General features: G+C 44.1%; 1 protein-coding gene across 1 annotated transcript in view; it reads right to left on the reverse strand.

The window, feature by feature from the left end:
• Positions 1-17,331, reverse strand: part of LOC119408309 (NACHT, LRR and PYD domains-containing protein 12-like) — a 31,439-nt gene extending 14,108 nt beyond the window's left edge. The window contains 1 exon segment of the mRNA XM_037675108.1: positions 17,209-17,331. Coding sequence (XP_037531036.1) covers positions 17,209-17,331 — 123 coding nt within the window.
• Between the last annotated feature and the right edge of the window lie 5,704 nt (positions 17,332-23,035).

Genomic DNA, 23,035 nt, shown 5'->3' on the forward strand with positions numbered 1-23,035 from the left:
ATCAGCTGGTTTTGGTTGTCAGCAGCAAACTGGTTGATCCACTCTAATGCCCCTTTTCCACCGTCACAGAGCGGATCAGATCAGTTCGGGTTGGTTCAGATCGGTTCGGGTCTGTTGTGTTTCCATGTACATTTCTGGACCGGCTCTGTAGGCGGGGACTAGAATCCAACTCGTCTTACCACCTGGTGGCGGTAGTGCTCCCTTAAGCTACTTACTAGCCACCACTAAACGTATTAGAAGAAGAACACCCTGAAGGTTTTGTCACACGATGTTGTGGAAAAGATGTCATGCTCTAATGGAGTACCTCATGAGCTGTAACTTATAAACCTGATTCATAATCCTACCTTACTGCCTTCCCTGCTGCTTTAAACCCATGTGTTTTTCATTTTAGTATAGATTTTTACAATAAAGTTGTATTAAAAATATCTTCACTTTTATTATTTGCAGATATGCACAAGGTTCATGTTAAAATTGCAAAACTTCACACTGTGCTGTAATCTTTGAAACTGCTTTAACAATAAGATACAGACTTGAAAACAATTAGATTAAATTTTGTCCTTGAATTTTAAAGATTTGTCTTTCATTAAATTAAAACATAAATTTATTACTTATTAATCTAAAAAAGTTAAGTCTGGTCCTCTGGACATTCAAAAAACAAAACTAACAAAAAACATTTAGTTTATTTATTATGAACTGTATTGTTTGTTTTGTGAATGTCCAGAGGACCAGACTTAACTTTTTAGATTTTTCTGCCTGGATTATTGAGCAGCATCAGGATATTAATTAATAAATAGTCAGTTGGTCTGAAAACACCATGGGGTCCTAGACGAGTTGAAGAGGAGGTTGTTGATGTCTGTGCCTCCCTGGTGAAGATGCTGCTCCCACAACCCTGAAGCAGAAGAGGATGGATGGATGGATGGATGATGGATGGTGAAGGAGGAGACCATCAAACAGCAGGAGTGGTCAGTTCAGTTGAACTCCTGCCTGTTTGCTTCAGATCAGCTGTTCAAATTTCTGCAGGTTCAAATAAAAGGTGCACCAGGACTTTCAGCTGAATCTCTCGGGCCACAGTTGTACGGACGATAAATGATAACTGCTAAAAGATAACTGCTAAAAGATAACTGATGACTGATAACTGATAACTGATGACTGATAACTGATAACTGATGACTGATAACTGATAACTGTCCTTTTTGAATTTTTGACTGTTTTTGTCTCACTTCATCCTAGAACCAAAAAATTATAACATAATAACAGTTGAGCAGATTCTAGTAATCTTTTCTTAGGATCCATTAAAGATCAAATGCAATTGGAAATTCTTCTCAATTCCAGTATGAATTTAAACAAACACTTTATGAACTTAACATTGTAAAATTTGTTTAGGAAATTTAATGTTCAAGGACACCACTTAAGAAAAAAATTGTTTAATAGGAAAAGTAAGAAGTGAAAAATGTAGAAAAATAAAAACTACTGCGTCCAACTAATGATTGTGTCTGTCCCTTGTCTCACGGGCTTCATCCAGAAGAAGACACAAGTGTTGTTCCTGCTGTGTCCGCTTCAGTTCTTCATGTTCATTCAGTGATGAAATAAGACTTTTCTTTACTGGACTCTTTTCTCTTTCTCTTCACTAGAAAGAAGAAAAAGTGGTTAATTCAAGCTACATACTGTTTTTGAATAAATGCATGAAACAAAGAAAGGTGCTGCTAACAGCTATAATAGATATATTAATAATAATAAACTGATCAAATAAGAAAATGAAAAATAAATTGATTTAAAAATAATGAAAATGATAATAATGGATATATGAATCAGAAAGTTTTATACAGATGCAGATATTCTTTGTCGTTCGCACCACATGTGGTACATGTGGTGGATCAAAATTATGTTCACAGGGTCCCAGTTACATCCAACAATAAAATTTAAAAGGAAAACAGTAATAAGATCTAAGATATGAACTAAGAAAAACATCAACTAAAAATATGATAAGCTCTAATAGCATAAAAACATTAAACACAATACGCAGAACAGCAGCACGGACATGAGTCTGTGTGAACAGACGAGCATGCATGAACACAGCAACATGAAACAGATCAGCAGCAACATGAAACAGATCAGCAGCAACATGAAACTGATCAGCAGCTACATGATGTGATTCTTCACAGTGTTATATATTCATGAGGCTGCACAAACTCAAGTTCATGTTGCTGTTTGACGTATTGTTTTGATTGTTTACTGCTATTAGTGATTAGTGTTTTATTAGTAGATGTTTTTTAGTTGATATTTTTCTTAATTCATATCTTAGATCTTATTACTGTTTTTATTTTACGTTTTGTTGTCTGTAACTGGGACCCTGTGTACATAATTTCATCCCAATTCAGTATTTATTCAACATTTTAGTTTTTTACTTTAAAAATAAAATAAATCAAGTCCTTATCGGCACAAATAAAGTGATGTGGAACAGTTGCATCTGTTCTTACGGAGCACAGAAGCTGCAGCGTTGTGCTGCTCTGTGAGGTGCAGCTGGGCTGTGATGGAGCTCTGTCAGGTGTAGACTCCTCTGATGGAGACCTGTCAGGTGCAGCTGGGCTGTGATGGAGCTCTGTCAGGTGTAGACTCCTCTGATGGAGCAGGAGCCAGGAGGCTTGGAGGGTTTAATGTGGAGTTTAGAGATGAACCATCACGCGCTGAAAGACGTTCTGGATAAAATACAGTGAGAAACGGGACCGGAGGACAGTTAGCATTTATGCAAATTAGCTTAGCATCGTAGCACCGACGTTGTACTATTATGGCGTCAGCCTCTTTTGTTAGTTAAAAATATGTTCAGAACCGATGGGATGAGTAATTTAAAATATGTTTAAAGTTAGAAAACACTCACCATTTTCTATAAATGGTTCAAGTAGAGCAGTAGTCGTGTCCAAACCACCCTCCAATCCTCCATCTAGCTCACTTTGACTTTTTTCGTCGGCCACCAAGCAGAACAACACCTGCACTTCTGCATTTGACCACGGCTTTGATATTATTGTTGTTGTATAGCTTCAAAATACTAAAAGATACACTCCTGTGTTATCGCTAATGGCAAGCGGTAGAGAAAAAATGGTGGATCGGGTTGTTTGGAAAGACTCCACAGACTCCTCCCCCCAACCAATCAGTGACCGACAGTGTTTCTGACGTCACGGCGCGGCTCGCTCGGAATCCTTGAGAAGCCGGGCCAGAATTTAGCGAGGCGAGCCGGTTTCTGGAACAGTGGAAAGACCTCAAACGCGCTTCAACCCGGAAATATCCGACCCGCGCCGTGACGGTGGAAAAGGGGCATAAGAAGGTGCTATTTAAGAGACTGAGCTGAAAACAGCACCTCAGACTGAGGAAGTCTCTTGGATGAGAGACGAAACGTTTCTATATTTTTTTGCTTTGTTTTGTTTTTGTTTTTTTGAATGTCCAGAGGACCAGATGGAACTTTTTTGGAGTTCTCTAAACAAGCTTTTAACCTAACCATCTGAATCAACGACGTAACTCTAAACACCTGCAAAAGATTCCTGAGGCTTTTAAAAACTCCCAGCCTTGTTCATTACTCAAAACCGCAATCATGGGTAAGACTGCTGACCTGACTGCTGTCCAGAAGGCCATCATTGACACCCTCAAGCAAGAGGGTAACACACAGAAAGAAATTGCTGAACGAATAGGCTGTTCCCAGAGTGCTGTATCAAGGCACCTCAGTGGGAAGTCTGTGGGAAGGGAAAAGTGTGGCAGAAAACGCTGCACAACGAGAAGACGTGACCGGACCCTGAGGAGGATTGTGGAGAAGGGCCGATTCCAGACCTTGGGGGACCTGTGGAAGCAGTGGACTGAGTCTGGAGTAGAAACATCCAGAGCCACCGTGCACAGGTGTGTGCAAGAAATGTGCTACAGGTGCCACATTCCCCAGGTCAAGCCACTTTTGAACCAGAAACAGCGGCAGAAACGCCTGACCTGGGCTACAGAGAAGTAGCACTGGACTGTTGCTCAGTGGTCCAATGTACTTTTTTCGGATGAAAGCAAATTTTGCATGTCATTTGGAAATCAAGGTGCCAAAGTCTGGAGGAAGACTTGGGAGAAGGAAATGCCAAAATGCCAGAAGTCCAGTGTGAAGCACCCACAGTCAGTGATGGTCTGCGGTGCCATGTCAGCTGCTGGTGTTGGTCCACTGTGTTTTATCAAGGGCAGGGTCAATGCAGCTAGCTATCAGGAGATTTTGGAGCACTTCATGCTTCCATCTGCTGAAAAGCTTTATGGAGATGAAGATTTCATTTTTCAGCATGACCTGGCACCTGCTCACAGTGCCAAAACCACTGGTAAATGGTTTACTGACCATGGTATTACTGTGCTCAATTGGCCTGCCAACTCTCCTGACCTGAACCTCATAGAGAACCTGTGGGATATTGTGAAGAGAAAGTTGAGAGGCGCAAGACCCAACACTCTGGATGAGCTTAAGGCTGCTATCGAAGCATCCTGGGCCTCCATAACACCTCAGCAGTGCCACAGGCTGATTGCCTCCATGTCACGCCGCATAGAAGCAGTCATTCATGCAAAAGGATTCGCTGGGTGTGTGCCCTCACTTGCATGGGGCGCTCTCGCTGTGGGTGTTGTTATGGGTGGACTGGTCTTTTGCTTTTTTGGGGTGGGGGGGCGCTCTTGGTCGCTGTGGTGCTCTATCTCTGACTGTTTGGGCACTCCTGGCTGATTGTCCCAGTTGGGGTTTGGTGGCTTCTCTGGTTGGGGGGCTGGGTGTTTGGCTAGGAATTGGGTTGGGGCGTCTGGACGGTTTCGGGATGGGTCTGGGTTGCTGGCCCTGGTTCTGGTTGGTCCTCGGGGGCTATGTGCCGGTCCGTGGCCTTGATCCCTGGTGGTGCGGCTGCCACCTCCTCCTAGGTATCTCTGTTAGAGCCTCTGTCCCCTGGTGGATCTCGGAGAGTGGGGGTGCCTATTGGGGTCAGTGGGGGAGCTGGTCCCCTGGGGGGGCATTGCCACCTCAGTTCACCTCCCCATCCCGACGTCCTCCTCCGCCCACTCCACCACACCACCACTCAAACAGGGTTTTGGGGTTCAGGTGCACTACTGAGCTACGGGGAGAATCATCCATCTCCGTGGCTGGTGGGGTCCTGGGCCCTAATTTTAATATACAACCTAGACACTCACTTATAACACTCTCACAACACATGCATATATAGGTTCTGGAGTGGGCACATGATCGCACTTAGGTGGTAGAATGTACTACCCTTTCCACCTCCCCGGACCTGTGCCCACTCTCATATGTAGCATGTAGACATTTAGGGTTCTGGACGGAGATGAGGGGTGAACGGGCGCCGCCTGCTCTCTGGGAAAGAGGTGGGTCTGTGCCGGTCGCCACCTCATCCCCCCATTTTAAACGCACTGTATAACAACATGCATCAACACCATATTCGAGTGGGAGGAGGAGGAAGTGGATCTGTTCATAATTTATTTATGCATTTATAGATTTATTTTTTTATTTTTTTTCCCCTTTCACAAACACCTCCTTTCTCCGTGTGACACTAGGGGTCGGGGATGGGCGCATTGTTGGGGTCTGGGCTGTGGATGGGCTTTGGGCCTTGGGGGCGGTCAGTGATGGGGCCGGTGCTTCGGTTCCTCCTGGGCTGTTCCGATTCTTTTAATCTAGGTTCCTGGTTGCGATGGCCGGCACTTTGACCGGGGTGGCTGCCGGCTTTCGGCGGGGGGTCGGCTATGGTAGTGTACGTGTGGTCATTGGTGGTGTAGGGCGGCGGTTGGGGGCGTGGCTTCGCCTCATCGGGGCACTGGCTGGTCTTCCTATGTGGCATTTGCGGTGGGGGTGCTGTGTGTGTGGAGGGGTGCATGGGTGGCGTGCTGGGGCGTCTCCGGGCCTATGGTGCAGAGCTCTTGATGTGAGAGCCGGCCCTCCTCAGCTGCGGCTCCCTGCTGCTCTGCCCCTTGGGCTGGGGCCGGCCTGTGGTCGCTGTAAGGTAGATGGTGCATGCAGTCAGCCCGACAGAGATTCTGTCGGGCTATCTGTGTGTGCCTGTTGGTTGCTCGGGTTGGGTTTTTGGTGGTCCCCCCTCTCTTGGATCAATTTGGGCCACACGTTTGGTGTGGGGCCCACTCCCCCCGGTCGTGCCCCCCTTTGGCGGGGGACCCCCTTGCCGCCGGTGCATTGATGGCTCTCTGTGTCTGGGCTGGGTGGTGGGGTGCACGTCGGTCCGCCCTGGTTGCTGCCTGGCGGGGCCTGGGTGCCCTGGCTCTGTCGGGGCTCTGCTGGGGGGTGGTATGGCCTCGGGGCTTGGGGCTCGGTGTCCATGGCCGGATCTACCTGGGGGGGGGGGCATGGGTCGCCGGCCAGACCTGTGGGCTCGTCGCTGCAGCTTCCTGGAGGATCTGCATTGTGGTGGCTGGGGTCACCCGGTTCTTTCCTCTGCTCCTCTCTGGGGGGGTGCGGTTCTCCCTGTTGGGAGACTTTTGGGGCTCCGGGCCTGTGGGCCGCTGTGTGTCTGTGGCTCCGGTCCTCCCTATGTTGCCATTGTGTCCTGGGGGGGCGGGTCTGTGGGCCCCCACGTCCACTATTGGGCATTCTTTTGGAGAAATTTGGTGGTGGCGGGCGTGCTTGCGCGGGTGTTTGGATTCAGGTGCTTTGACAGATGCACGCTAGGTTGGGTAGTGGTGGAAGCTAGATGATTCCTTGTGCGATGTCGAATGTTTTATGGTGATATTGTGGGTGGCATTGTGCTGTGCATGTTGTTTTGTCGTGGTGGTCTCTCGTCTTATCTATTTCTCTTTTATTATTTATTTACTCTTCTTTCTTCTCTTTCTTTAAAAAATAAAAATAAAAAATTGAGCGATGATGATAAGTTCATTGAAACACTTCACAATGTTTCTACACTTAAACTGAGCTAAAAAAAAAAAAAAAAAAAATAGAAGCAGTCAATCATGCAAATTGATTCCCGACCAAGTATTGAGTGCGTAACTGAACATGATTATTTGAAGGTTGGCGTTTTTTGTATTAAAAACACTTGTCTTTCATTGGTGGGATGAAATATGCTAATTTTTTGGGACAGGCATTTCGGGTTTTCATGAGCTGTATGCCATAATCATCAGTATTAAAACAATTAAAGACTTGAAATATTTCAGTTGGTGTGCAATGAATTTGAAATATATGAAAGTTTCATTTTTATCATTTTATTATGGAAAATAATTACTTTTATCACAATATGCTAATTTTTTGAGAAGGACCTGTATATATACATAATGTGTGTGTATATATATATATATATATATATATATATATATATATATATATGTATAAGGTGTTTTAAACCCTTCCCATATTCTTGCAATATTCTAAACCTTGTTTCTAAACTCTAAACACAGAACCACAGAGGCTAGCTCCCGTTAGGAGTCCTCCAGCAGACCCCGAGCAGCCGGGACCCCAGGCTGGCTGGGTGACGGTCCAGAGTAAGTGTAGTGCTAAGGCTAAGCCCCCAGTTCACCACCGACCCATTCACGTTTCTAACCGATTTTCCTCGCTCAGTGACACACCTGCTGAGAAGCAGACCCTGGTTATTCGCGGCTCCATAGTCTGAAACGTGGGTTTAGGGACTCTAGCGGCCATAGTCAAATGCATTCCGGGGGCCAGAGCGGGCGACATAGAATCTTATTTGAAACTGCTGACTAAGGCTAAGGCTAAATACAGTAAGATTGTTATTCACGTCGGCGGTAATGACACCCGGTTACGCAAATCGGAGGTCACTAAAATTATTGTTGCTTCGGTGTGTGATTTTGCTAAAACCATGTCGGACTCCGTAGTTTTCTCCGGCCCCCTCCCCAAACTGACCAGCGATGACATGTTTAGCCGTATGTTGTTGTTCAACCGCTGGGTGTCCAGGTGATGTTCTGACAACGACGTGGGCTACATAGATAACTGGAGTTCTTTCTGGGGAAAACCTGGTCTGACGCAGAGAGATGGCCTCCATCCCACTTTGGACGGAGCCGCTCTTCTTTCTAGAAATATGGCTGATTTTGTTGATCCCCATGAAGGTGTTGTGCCAAACCACCACCTTTCAACATCAGTAGAGAGGAGAGGGACGCACTCACCACTCTTAGCAAGGACAAAAACATCATTATTCTCCCAGCAGACAAAGGAAGGTGCACAGTGATTTTGAACCAGAAAGACTACCATGAGAAAGTTTTGACACTCCTTAGTGACTTAAACACTTATGAACCTCTGAAAAGAGATCCAGGAAGTGGTTACAAGAATAAGTTAATAGATTGCCTGAAAATTTTGGAGCAGGACAAGGCTATTGACCGTTTTCTGTACCACAGACTGTACCCAGGGGAGGCCACACCTAGTCTGTATGGTTTACCTAAAATCCACAAACAAGGTGTACCTTTAAGACCAATTGTTAGCATGATTAACTCTGTCACTTACAATGTTTCCAAATATCTGGCGTCTGTACTCATCCCTTTAGTTGGCAGCTCAGAACACCACATAAAGAACACCATGGACTTTGTGGACAAGGTGAGGGATGTCATCATGGAGACTGATGAAACAATGGTCTCTTTTGATGTCACATCACTCTTTACGTGCATTCCTGTTGATGATGCAGTGGAGGTGGTCAGTTTAAGATTAAAATCAGACACCACTCTGAGCAGCAGGACCACGCTTTCCACTGAACAACTGTGTCAACTCTTGAAACTGTGCCTGCAGTCAACCTACTTCATGTATGGAGAGCAATATTACAGGCAGAAACATGGGTGTGCTATGGGGTCTCCAGTTTCTCCTATTGTTGCCAACCTGTACATGGAGGAGGTAGAAAAAAGAGCCTTGACGTCTTTTTCAGGGACACCACCAAGTCATTGGTTCAGGTATGTTGACGACACCTGGGTTAAAATTAAATCTCAGGAAGTCCAACATTTTACTGACCACATCAACTCTGTGGATAAATACATCAAGTTCACACGAGAAGATGTAAAAAATGGCAAGTTGGCTTTCTTGGACTGTGAGGTCTCAGACTCTGATAGAGGACATTTGCAAACCGAGGTGTACCGCAAACCCACCCACACAGACCAGTATTTGCAGTTTGACTCCCATCACCCTTTGGAGCACAAGTTAGGAGTCATCAGGACTCTGTATCACAGAGCAGACAGCATCCCCACTAACTCAGGAGCCAGGCAGAAGGAGAAATCCTACACAAGACAGGCTCTAGAGCAATGTGGATATCCTAACTGGGCCTTCCTGAAAGCAGAGAAGAAACCCAAACAGGACTCCAGTCAGCAATCAGGTGAAAAGGAGGAACCCAGACCCAGACCAGTGGTCATTCCATATGTTGAGGGAGTATCAGAGAAACTGAGACGTTTATTTTCTAAACATAACGTCCCAGTGGCTTTTAAACCCCAAAATACATTACGGCAAAGACTGGTTCATCCCAAAGATCCAGTCCCCTGGCACAAACAGAGTAATGTTGTGTATGCTGTTCAGTGTCAGGAGGGCTGTGATCAGTCTTACATCGGGGAAACTAAACAGCCACTGGCCAAAAGGATGGCCCAGCACAGAAGATCAACATCATTAGGCCAGGATTCTGCGGTCTACACTCATCTCCAGGCCAGCGGTCACTCTTTCAGAGATAAAGATGTTCACATCCTGGACAGAGAGGAACGATGGTTTGAGAGAGGAGTAAAGGAGGCCATCTTTGTGAAAATAAATCGTCCATCATTAAACACGGGTGGAGGCCTCCGGGTTCAACTGTCCCCCTCTTACAATGCTGTGATTGCTAATATCACTCAGCCCTCTGTGAATAGTAAACAGCCATCAGTGTGCTAATGAGCCATTGTTAGGCTGATGGTCCTTCTTGAGCATGTGATCAGCTGGTTTTGGTTGTCAGCAGCAAACTGGTTGATCCACTCTGAGAAGGTGCTATTTAAGAGACTGAGCTGAAAACAGCACCTCAGACTGAGGAAGTCTCTTGGATGAGAGACGAAACGTTTCTATATTTTTTTGCTTTGTTTTGTTTTTTGGTTTTTTGAATGTCCAGATGACCAGACTGAACTTTTTTGGATCTTTTTTCACCTCTTTATCACAATCCCCAGGTCCACTGTCCCCAAGTACAGTGGACCCCAAGTACTTGAAATCCTGCACCTTTGTGACCTCTGCTCCTTGTAGCCTCAGGGTTCAGAGTTGATCCTTGATGCACTCCCACCTCCACCTTGAAGGTATCTGTCACTTGTACAGCACATCTCTCCACTGTCCTGCTGTCCTCATACATGTTCTGCTGTCCTCATACATGTCCTGTACCAGTCTAAAGGCTCCAGTATACTCCCACGTCCCATCAGCCACGCAGAAACTGTGCGCACTGTCCGAAGAGGGTTGAGACTTCATGCTCGAGCGTCCACCCTGAGTGGCTGCAGAGCAGCTTCGCAGACAAGGGGTGTTAACTTTCGGGACAAATTGAGGTCGCCGATTGGTCATTTGCTGACACGCCTACTGGATTGATGGACAGGTTGAGCAAAAAAAAAAAAAAAAAGAGAGAGCTGGCAGCCCCTGCTGCAGTGGTGTTTTGTGTAAATATGTTGTTAATAAAAAGTTCTAAAAAAAAAAAAAAAAAAACGGGGAGCGCTGGCCCTGCAGCCTACACATCAGACCAGCCCACCAGGAAATCTCCAGACCCTCCCACAGCCACGCAGCTTTGCACGAACATGCCCTGCGGGTGTCCGCTTCAGCTTAAATCTGGTACACACGGACCTCCGCGGACTGACATATGTGGGAGTATACTGGGGGCTTAACATACTTCTCTGCCACTCCAGATTTCCTCATGCAATACCACACCCCCTCCCTTAGCACCCTGTCATATGCTTTTTATAAATCCACAAAGACACAGTGGAGTTCTTTCTGACCCTCTCTGTACTTCTCCATCAGCATTCTCAAAGCAAAGATGGCATCTATGGTGTTCTTTCTTAGCGTGAAACCATACTGCTGCTCACAAATAGTCACTTCTCATCTAACCCAACATTTTTCAGTCAGGTCATCTGGACAGTTTCTTTTTTTTGTGCTGAAATGTTTCACCTTCGATCCGGAAGGCTTCATCAGTCAAGGACACAACAAAACTGATTCTTCCCCCAACTGCTTACTCCAAAGTGGAACAAACCAGATTGTATACCTGGATTATTGAGCATGGACTTTGTTGTTTTCAACCAGTTTGGCACGACTGTCAACAAGGAAGAGGGCCAGCAATGGAGGAGGGGGCGTACCAAAGAGACCATCTTGTCACAAACAAAACTGGTTTGTTCCACTTTGGAGTAAGCTGTTGGGGGAAGAATCAGTTTTGTTGTGTGTTTCCTTGACTGATGAAGCCTTCCGGATCGAAGGTGAAACGTTTCAGCACAAAAAAAGAAACTGTCCAGATGACCTGACTGAAAAATGTTGGATTGTACACCTGGATTATTGAGCATGTACATCACCTTTGTTCTTAAAAATGGGCACCAGCACACTTCTCCATTCCTCAAGCCTTTTCTCACCCTCAAATTTGCCATTGAATATTTGAGTCAAAAACCTCACTGCCATCTCTCCAAGACATTTCCAAACCTCCACTGGTATGTCATCAGGTCTTACTGCCTTCCCCTTCTTCATTCTTTTCAGAGCTTTCTGGACTTCACCTTCACTTATCTTTCCCACTTCCTGGTCCACAGTTTCTACGACCTCTACTCTTCTTTCTCTTTCCAGACTTCACCCTAACGCTTAAGATATTAAATTACATTAATCAAAAATGAATCACTACATTAAATTTTGACAAATGTATATAAAAATGAAAATAGTTTGAAAATAATGACATTTAAGAATATGAATAAATTATACTTGTTTATTGCTTATAATATATTAACAAAAACATACAGAAGTGCACATATTTAAAAGTACAGTTAAAAAGTAAATATCAAAGTGCAACATGTAGGAATACAGTTCTTATAAATAGTATCTTTGGGTGTTTTGCAATATACTCATGGGAAACAAATTAAAGATACTTTGAATACTACAGTTTTTTTTTCCCTAGGTTTATAAAAAAATAAAATACTTTTTAACAAGTCATTTTTATATGTTTATATATATATATATATTATATACTTGGTTTTTTTTAAGCTCACATATTTGGTTTTGCCCACCTCATGAACAACAGATGAAAAAGTTGCTGCCTTTGTGCATTTGTTAGCAAAATAGCTCCTGAATGACTGAATAGACAAAACTCTCTCAATCAGTGGAAATATGTCTACAACAAATTCACATCAGGAGACGTCTCGATTCAACCTGGTGTTGGATGGTAAACATCAGTCAACATTTCTTCAGGAATCTATCTAAGTCAATGTCGGCTTTATTAAAAACAACAAGGTTAACCAAAGGACTTCACAAACAAGAAATCAGCATAAAATAAATGAAAGCTCAAACATTAAAAACACAAGTATAATACAATAGGCTAACAACAAACTAAAGCAAGAAAATAATAACCTCAGATGTTCAGATGGAACTCAAACCAAACACAAGTTAAAAGTTAGAGCAAAATGTGAGTTTTTAGGCATGGTTTGACGGACTGTATAGACTCTGCAGAACAAATATCAATGGGCAGATTGTTCCAGAGTCTGGGGGCTGCCACAGCAAAAGCCCGACTCCCTATGCATTTTAATTTTGCCCTTGGCTCCACTAGAAACATCTGACTGGTGGATATCAGTGCTCTGGATTATATAAATGAAAATGATCCATTAAGTAACTGGGTGCCAAGCCATTTAAAACTTTAAAAGTCAGTAAAAGAATATTAAAATCATTACGAAAAGGAACAGGCAGCCAATATAAATCAGCTAAAACAGGAGTGATGTCTTCTGGTTCCTGTTAAAAGATTCACAGCAGCATTCTGGACTAACTGCAGGCGATGGAGAGACGATGGTTCCAAAGCAACATATAAAGGGTCGCAGTTGTCCATTCTGGTGGTGATGAAAGCGTGGATGAGAGTTTTGAGAGTTTTAAGAGGAATGTAAGATTTTGCTTTGGCTATTTGACATAACTGATAAAAACAGGTTTGGACAACTGAAGATAATTGCTAATCAAGTTTAAAAAAACTGTCCAAAAACACTCCAAGATTCTTGACCACAGAGGAAGAGGACCCAGAATTCCTGCACGCTCTAAGACAGTTGTCTGGTTTTCAAATACAAGAACTTCAGGGTTTTTTTCCACTCAGTGTCAGACAGTTCTGATCTAACCAGTCATTGATATCATTTCAACAAGTAAACAGAGGCTGCAGTTGGGCATACATCATATTTAAAAGGAAAAAATATTTGGATGTCATCACCATAGCAGTGGAAATGAATGTTGTGCTTTCTAAACATTGATCCCAAAGGCAGCATGTATTAACAAAACAATATAGGACCCCAAATGGACCCTTGAGGTACACCACAACAAAAAGGAGCTGAGGAAGAAGAATATCCCCCCATGGAAACAGAAAAGGACCTGTCAGCTAAATAAGATTTGAACCATGCTAAAACTGAGCTTTTAAGACCAACAACAGTTTCAAGTCTTGATAAAAGCATGGTGTGATCGACCGTATCAAAGGCAGAGGACAAATCTAAAAAAACCTAAAACAACGGAGCAACCAGAGACAACCTTTAAAATAAGATAATTAAAAACTCTTAAAAGTGCTGTCTCAGTGCGACAGGGTTTAAAACCAGACTGGAACTTTTCACTAATTTCATGGGAATCTAGAAAGGTCTGAAGTTGATTAAAAACAGCCTTTTATAACACTTTGGACATGAAGGATAATTTAGATGTTGGCCTGTAGTTAGATAGAATATTGGGATCGAGGTTTTTCTTCTTGATTTTTCTTCTTGTCTGCACAACAGCATGTTTGAAAGCAGCTGGAACACAGCTGGATGACAAAAAGGAGTTCAACATGTGTAAAATACAAGGGCCTGATGTGAAGGGTTTCTTTAAAAGACAAGAGGGGAGGATATTACGAGGACAATTAGGTCTTAATTTAAAAACTATTTCCTTTAAAAATGGAAAAGATAGGTTCAAACTGCTGGAAAACAGCAGAGCTTTGAGGGTCAAACTGAGCAGGCTGTGAGCAAAAACACCTCAAATCAGAGACACTTTCAACAAAACAATTCAAAAACATGTCACAAAGTTTAAAAGAAGCCTCCATGGAAACATGGACACTGGGATTAACAACAGAGTTAAAATATTAAAAAGAACTTGTGGTTTGTGACTATTTACAGCAATCATTTTGGACATAAAAGCAGATTTAGTAGCATTCACAGCCCTCTGATACTTTGATAAGCAGTCATGTAAGATTCCCAGACACTTGGACTTTGTTATTTTTCCACCTTCTTTCTGCGCAGCAGCATCCTGTCTGAGCACAGGTGGCCTCATTCAACCAAGGCTGGTGCGATGGTTTAAGGTTTAGTCCTGAGTGGCAAACAGAGTCCAGGACACCAGAACATGTTGAGTTAAAAACGTTTCATCCAACGTTAAAGTCAGTATAATCCCCAGCCTCACTGAGAGCAGAGCTGGTGAACGCAGAGGAAAACAGATCAGGTGTCAATGAGTTTATCGAACGCAAATGTTCGACTCCATATCACACAGTCCAACATTAAACAGGACAGGGAAATGGTCCGATATCCCACAGTCTTTGGTTTCTGTGATAAAAAATGTCCAAGCCATAAGACATAACCAGATCGAGAGTATGTCCTTTCACAAGAGTGACCCAATGAGAAAAATTAAGAGTCAGTAAGAGCAAGAAAGTCTTACTAGCCTTGCAGACTCAAAGCGCACATGTATATTAAAATCCCCAACAATTAAAATGTGATCATGTCTAAGCACAAGTGAGCCCAGCAAGTCAGAAAAGTCCTTAATAAAATCCTTTACATGGTTGGGTGGATGGTACACCACAGTACAGATCACTGAAGGAGAAAAGTTCAGTTCTAAAAGTTGGACTTTGAAGCTGGTGTAGGAGGCAGGTGACAGCTGTTGATAGCAATGTTTGGATGTAAACACAGAAGCTACCCCTCCGCCTCTACCAGTGGTCTGAGAAGAGCTGAAAAACGAACATCCAGGAAGAAGAAGTTCAGAGAAGCAGGTGGACTCACCAGACTGAAGCCAAGTCTCCATCAAAAATAAAAAGTCCAACTTGGAGGAATTCCATCCATTATCTTTACCAGCTTCTTCCTTTTTGGGTCATGGGGGTCGCCGGTGCCCATGTCCAGCAATCAATGTGTTAGGGGCAAGGTACACCCTGGACAGGTCTCTAGTCCATCACAGGGACACAAAAAGACAAACGAAACAAACAACCATTCACTCTCTCACTCTCACCTAGGGACAAATTAGAGTTACCAATCAGCCTAACATGCAAGTTTTTGGTCTGTGGGAGGAAACCAGAGTACTTGGAGAAAACCCACGCATGCACAGAAAGAACATGCAAACTCCACCCAGAAAGGCCCCCAGACCGGGATTTGAACCAGGGTAACCTGCACACTGAGAGCCAGCAGCTCTACCAGTTGTACCACCGTGCTGTCCCAAATTGGCAGAATTAAAAAAGTCATTTAAAATAAGTCTTATTTGTTAATGATCTTGTGATTAATAGAGCCATCCAAAAAATGGTACATCCAGGAGACACAGGAGCACGTCTCAGCAACCGAAGGTTTCCAGGATTCACGCCTCCTCTGTAGGACCACACCCACCACCAGACAGGTGGATGCTCCACCCAAGGATACAAAGGACCAGGTCAGGCTGCCAGGCCGGATCCAGCAGTGATCTATATGTTCAAAGGATTTTAGACGAGCCTTGATGCATACCAGAATGCTAGCCCATTTCCCCTGCCTTCTCAGATGTTTTCTATTGGGGAAAGTGAGAGGACGGCAGAGTACACAGTCCAGTAACAGAGTAACAGAGGAAGACTTTCTGGCCACTTGATCAAATTTAAAAAATTTAGTTAACTGGCGTGGAGCACGGTGCCACAACTGGTAGAGCTGCTGCCTCTCAGCGAGCAGGTCCCCGGTTCAAACCCCGCTCCGGGGGCCTTTCTGGGTGGAGTTTGCATGTTCGCTCTGTGCATGCATGGGTTTTCTCCAAGGTACTCCGGTTTCCTCCCATATACCAAAAACATGCATGTTAGGCTGATTGGTAACTCTAAATTGTCCCTAGGTGTGAGTGAGAGAGTGAATGTTTGTTTGTCTCATTTGTCTCTTTGTGGCCCTGTGATGGACTTGCGACCCGTCCAGGGTGTACTCCGCCCCTCACACAGTGATTGCTGGACATGGGCATCGGCAACCCCCATGACCCAAAATGGAAAAAGCAGGCAAAAGATAATGGATGGATGGATGGAGTTAACTAGCTGAAAACTCAACAGGATTGGCGATCATAAACAAACTGAGCAGCTTCATCCATCCATCTATTTTTTTATCCGGGGTCGGGTCGCGGGGGTAGCAGCTTAAGTAGGGAGGCCCAGACTTCCCTCTCCCCAGCCACTTGGGCTAGCCCCTCCAGGGGAATCCCAAGGCGTTCCCAGGCCAGATGAGGAACATAGTCCCTCCAGCATGTCCTGGGTCTTCCCCTGGGTCTCCTCCCGGTGGGATGTATTTGGAACACCTCACCAGGGAGGTGTCCAGAAGGCATCCTAACTATGTCCACGCAATATTGCAGAGTTGTGTAAGCCAACACAACCCTAAAACATCCACCAGAGCCTTAAGGAACTCTGGGCGAATCTCATCCACCCCTGGGGCCCTGCCACCAAGGAGCTTTTTAACCACCTCTGTGACCTCAGCACCAGAGATTAGAAAGCCCGACCCAAAGTCCTCAGGCTCCGCTTCCTCAGTGGAAGATGTGCCGGTGGGATTGAGGAGGTCTTCGAAGTACTCTGCCCACCGACCCACAACATCCCATGTTGAGATCAGCAGCACACCACCTCCACTATAAACAGTGTTGGTAGTGTACCGCTTTCCCCCCCTGAGACGCCGGATGGTGGACCACAATCGCCTCAAAGCTGTACGAAAGTCATTCTCCACGGCTTCTCCAAACTCCTCCCATGCCCGAGTTTTTGCCTCAGCGACCACTCGAGCCACATGCCGCTTGGACTGCCAATACCCATCAGCTGCTTCAGGGATCCCACAGGCCAAAAAGGCCCGATAGGACTCCTTCTTTAGCTTGACAGCATCCCTCACCGCTGGCGTCCACCACTGGGTTTGACGGTTACTGCCACGACAGGCACTGACAACCTTACAGCCACAGCTCTGATAAGCCGCCTCAAGAACAGAGGCGCGGAACATGGCCCACTCGGACTCCATGTCCCCCACCTCCCTCAGGATGTGTTTGAAGCTCTTCTGTAAGGGGGAGTTAAAGCTCTATCTCACAGGAGACTCTGCCAGACGTTCCCACCAGACTCTCACAATATGTTTGGGCCTGCCATGTCTGACCGGCATCTTCCCCCACCATCGGAGCCAACTCACCAACAGGTGAGTCAGTGGTCACAGTGGTCAGTGGACAGCTCTGCCCCCTCACCCGAGTGTCCAAGACATGCGGCCGCAGATCAGATGAGACAACAACAATGTCAATCATCGAACTGCGGCCTAGGGTGGCCTGGTACCAAGAGCACATATGGACACCCTTGTGCTTCAACATAATGTTCGTTATGGACAATCCATGACAAGCACAGAAGTCCAATAACAGAACACCATTCGGGTTCAGATCGGGGGGGGTCGTTCCTCCCAACCACACCCCTCCAGGTCTCACTGTCAATGCCCACATGAGCGTTGAAGTCCCCCAGCAGAACAAGGGAATCTCCAGGAGGCGCATTCTCCAGTACCCCCTCCAAGGACTCCAAAAAGGGTGGGTAATCTGAACTGCCGTTGGGCGCATAAGCACAAACAACAGTCAGAATCCATCCCCTCACATGTAGGCGGAGGGAGGCTACCCTCTCATTCACTGGGTTGAACCCCAATGTACAGGATACAAGATGGGGGGCAACAAGTATGCCCAATCCTGCTCGGCGCCTCTCACCAGGGTCAACTCCAGAGTGGAAGAGTATCCAACCCCTCTCAAGAGAACTGGTTCCAAAGCGAGAGCCATGTGTCGAGGTGAGTCTGACTATTTCTAGCCGGAACCTCTTAACTTCACACACCAGCTCAGGCTCCTTCCCTACCAGAGAGGGGCCATAGCCAGCTTCTGTAGTCAAGGATCAGGTCCCCGCCCTCGGCCACCACCCATCCCACATTGCACCTGACCCCTTTGGCCCCTCCCACAGGTGGTGAGCCCATGGGAGCATCTCCATCAGGACAGCAAAAAAGAAAGAAAATGAACAGCAAGCAAGAGCCCAGGACAGATGGCCTGCTGTACACACTGGCACCATCTTTACACTGACACTGATGGCAGCTCTCTGCACCACACAGAGGCCATATCTAACAGATCTAAAAAAGTTAAGTCAGGTCCTCTGGATGTATTCTTTGTTGAAACTTTTTGTCTTTAATCCAAAAAACTTCTTCAGTCACAAAAACCCAGTCTTATCAATAGATCCTTGTCATAGTGGATCAACCAGTTTGCTGCTGACAGCCAGAACTAGATATTCACATGCAAAAGGAGGGCCATCTGCCCAACAATAAATTGTTGATCCTTGTTAGATATTTCTACCTGGATTAATGCGCATGCATCAGGCATTTTTTCGGGAAATTTCTCGTTTTAATTACTGGCCATTTAAAACCTCAGCTTTGCCTCTGTTGGTTCAGATATGAAAAAACAGAAGCATTCACATGTAACAACAAAACAGAACTATATAAATAGTGATAATACTGAAAAATACAAAAAAAAAAAAATTAAATAAAAAAAATAAAACAAGTTCCTCATCATCATGACCCGACATGGGATTCTTCAGCTCCACTGATCATAAACACCATCAAGCTCATCAGCGGTTGGATCAAATTCTCCTGAACGGACGTCTGTGTCCCACCTGCAGAGAAACAAGAAAATCAGAGACACATTGTGTTTGCGGTCTCTGTCAGTCAGCTGTCCGTTGGCTGTCAGTCAGCTGTCTGACAGGTGTCAGTCATTTGTCAATCAGCTGTCAGTCATCTGTCAGTCAGTGGTCTGACAGATGTCAGTCAGCTGTCCGTTGGCTGTCAGTCAGCCGTCAGTCGACTGTCAGTCAGTCATCAGTCAGTCGTCAGTCAGGCTGTCAGTCGGCGATCAGTCGGCTGTCAGTCGGCGATCAGTCGGCGGTCAGTCAGCTGTCAGTCAGCTATTCGTCAGTGGTGCAGTATCGTTCATTAGACAAATCAGCAGGTGTTTAGACCTGCTTTGGAAAAGAGCCGGCTTCCTTTGCACTCCAGCAGAGAGTGAACTCACATGAAAGATTTGGCAAACTGTTTTACGTTGATTGCCATTTCTGAAACAACCTGGGCTCGAACTGGCAGTCCCAGGAATACAAGGATGTGGCACTTAACCACTGAGCTACCACAGCCGAACATAAAGGAACAACAACTGACTGTTATGGCTGGGAATCAAACACAGGTCAACTGCTTGGAAAGTAGCTGTGCTCATCACTACACCACCGTCACTACGAAGGTCTTCTAAAGATGGCAACACAAATTAGCATCTTGCTAGCATAGATATTGCACTGTGGCTGGTCATTCCAGAGTTTTTCTAGTTCAGTTATATTTTTCTTCTTATAGCTACCATTTAGCTTTTGTTTTCCAGCAATGGCACACTTTTGGCACTTAGCTGTTTTTTCCTTTTCATAGGTAGCGTTCTCCTGGTCTTTGCTTTGCTAGTTTTGGACCTTAGCTAATATTTTATAGCACACAGTATATTAAAATTAAATTATATTGCTTGTTCATGTTGTCTGGGGGTGGGAAGTGTTGGCACAGTGGTTAGAGAAGGTGACTGGAAGGTCAACTTCCAGTTAACTCAACTCCCAGTGGGCTCTGAACATCCCGGAGGACAGACACACTCTGCAGCCTCAGCACTCCCACATCAAGAGTTCAGCCTGAAAGCTGCATGTTTGCAGACTTCTGATCATCTACTGACCTCAGAGTCTGCAGCCCGTAGTCTGGACACTTGATGAGACTCAACAAATGCTGAACATCTGGATCCTTCAGGTTGTTGTTCCTCAGATCCAGCTGTGTCAGATGGGAGGGGTTGGACTTCAGAGCTGAGACCAGAGAGGCACAGCTGATTTCTAACAACTTGCAGCTCTCCAATCTGAATCAAGTATAAAGCAGGAGCAAACAATAATAATAACATATGAATTATGCATGTTTAAAAAACAAATGTAAGAGACACAAAATCATTATAACTCATATTTGATCCAGTTAAAAAAAAAAAAAAAACAGCCAGGGTAAACTTTTTAAACCAATGAAACATTAAAAATCAAAAAATTCTAATGAATGATTTTACCTTAGAACCTCCAGTTTACAGTTTGGACCCTCCAGGAAACCACAAAGCTCCTTCACTCCAGAGTCAGACAGGTGGTTCTGACTCAGGTCCAGATGTTTCAGATAGGAGGGGTTGGACTTCAGAGCTGAGACCAAAGAAGAACAGCTGATCTCTGACAACCTGCATCTCCTCAATCTGAGTAAAGAATAAAATGTAAGCTAAAAACAACACGATGCAGGTTCAAATTGAAATAGAAACAAAATTATGTACAAAAAAGATGTTGAAGCCAAAAAAATATGTTGAAGTTTTTTGAAATTTTAAACCTTTATTTAACCAGGTAGATCTCATTGAGATTAAAAATCCATTTTCTAGACCTGGCCAAGAACGGCAGCAGTTTAAAACAGAATGCAGGAACAGGCAGACACAGGACTTGCTGTTTTCATACAGCATGGGAGGAACATCTCAGGATCTTTAACACCTTTAGGGAAGTCCTAAGAATTCAGTACATATGAAATGTTACATTTAAATTTTTTATTTAAAATTCAATTCAATTCAGTTTATTTATATAGCGCCATATCACAACAAAGTTATCTCAGAGCGCTTTACAGGAACATTCACATACATAGAAAAGGCAATTAGTAAAGTTCTCTATCAATACCATTTACTTTTAACAAAATAAATATTTTAATGTTGCTTTTCGTATTTTATTTTATTTTATTGCGAATTTCTCTTATTTTATGTAAATTGCTTTGCAATTGAACAAGACTTTACTTTTTTATTTGTTTGTTTGTTTTTAATTTGTGAGAAAAAAAATATCCAACCAGATAATTATACATTTTTGTCTCCAGGCAGAAACAGAAGGAGCACTCTCTGGTCAGGACTTCACTGTGGAGAGAGAAGGCTAAACTCAGAGTCTCTCCAGGATTACCGGTAGTTTGACGACTGACAGGAAAATTAACCAATCAGATTGCAGATAAAAAGTGAGTGGGATTAAAACATGGGATTCAGGACTTCGAGAAGGCCTTGGAAAGTTTTTTTTTTTTTTTTTTTTTTTGAACCATGTAAAGATTTTTGATGTGTTCAATTGCGACCTGTAAATTTGACAATTAACACAGAAATCGTAGTTGCTATAAAAAAGATCCATTTAAGATTTACAATGATAATTTTAACCATTACAGTCAAGTTTTGGTTTCATTACATGATGACATTTTACAGAAACAGAAAGGAGTCAGATGTTGAACTTGCAAAATAAAAAGAGAAGAAACTGCCATTAAAGCAAGATGGCTCAGTGGTTAGTACTGTTGCCTCACAGCAAGAAAGTCCTGGGTTCAATCCCTGGTTGAACCAGGGGCCTTTCTGGGTGGAGTTTGCATGTTCTCTCCGTGCATGCGTGGATTTTCTCCGGGTACTCCGGTTTCCTCCCACAGACCAAAAACATGCATGTCGGTCTGCCTTCAGGTCCAGGCCTCCCTTGCAAAAGAGATCTGTGATCTCAATGGGATTTGCCTGGTTAAATAAATGTTAATAAATAAATAAAATAAAGTGGTGTATTTCAACAGCCACTCCAGTGTCCCTCTTTTTCATTCATTCAACCTTTATTTATGCAGATAAATCACACTGAGCTTGAAGCATTTGGAAGGATGTTGGAATATTTCATCTTTACTCAAGGCCTAGCTCTTTGAGTCACTGTTCACCAAAGTTATACAAAGATATAAACATCTGGAAAGAAAAAAGTTAAGTAGACCTTTCAGTGAATGATTTTATTTGAAGAAATATAGATAATCTCTAACAATTGCTGTGAACTGACCTCAGAACCCCAAGTCTGCAGTTTAGACTCTCTAGTCCAGAACACAGGAGCCTCACTGCCGTGTCTTTCAGGTCGTTTAGACTCAGGTCCAGTTCCATCAGATAGGAGGGGTTGGACTTCAAAGCTGAGGCCACGACTTCACAGTGAGTCTCTGAGAGTCGACAGGTAGACAGTCTGTGAAAAGAGAAGTAAAGTCTGGTAAACAGAATGAAATCAGCTGATGTGTTTAAGCAGCTGCTAGCTCAGTTAGCCTGATAGCATAAATTCCTGCTTTTCTTCACAAAGGTCCAACTCTGGATCATCGATGACTACGTTCAACCTTACTGCAAAAAGTCTGAACTTGTTTGTAAGAGAATATGAAAACAAACAAACAAAAAAAAAAAAATCAGTAAAGCATGTGTGACTGTATTCCTCCTAAACAGTAGGGGCAGTAATGTTCATGACTTCATCTGGTAGACATGACTAGATCTTGTTAGACAAGTTTGGTACAGGCCATAGAGTATGACTGTGATCCAAACAAAACTGAAGCTAATAATTTAACCATTTAGAAGTAGCCAATAAAGCCTATGTTATGGCTGTTGATTACTGAATTAGACAGTAGCAACTTCTGTTGCAGACTTTGTAAGTTACTGTAAAATAATAATAATAATAATTTGTAACACATCCAGTTGGGGTGGCATGGTGGCACAGTTAGTAGAGCTGGCCACCGGTTCAAATCCCCGCCAGTTCTGGATGGAGTTTGCATGTTCTTTCCGTGCATGCGTGAGTTTTCTCTGGGTACTCCAGTTTCCTCCCACAGACTAAAAACATGCATGTTA

Source organism: Nematolebias whitei, chromosome 4, assembly GCF_014905685.2.
Source record: "Nematolebias whitei isolate Nwh7 chromosome 4, NemWhi1, whole genome shotgun sequence".
NCBI classification, from domain to species: Eukaryota; Metazoa; Chordata; class Actinopteri; order Cyprinodontiformes; family Rivulidae; genus Nematolebias; species Nematolebias whitei.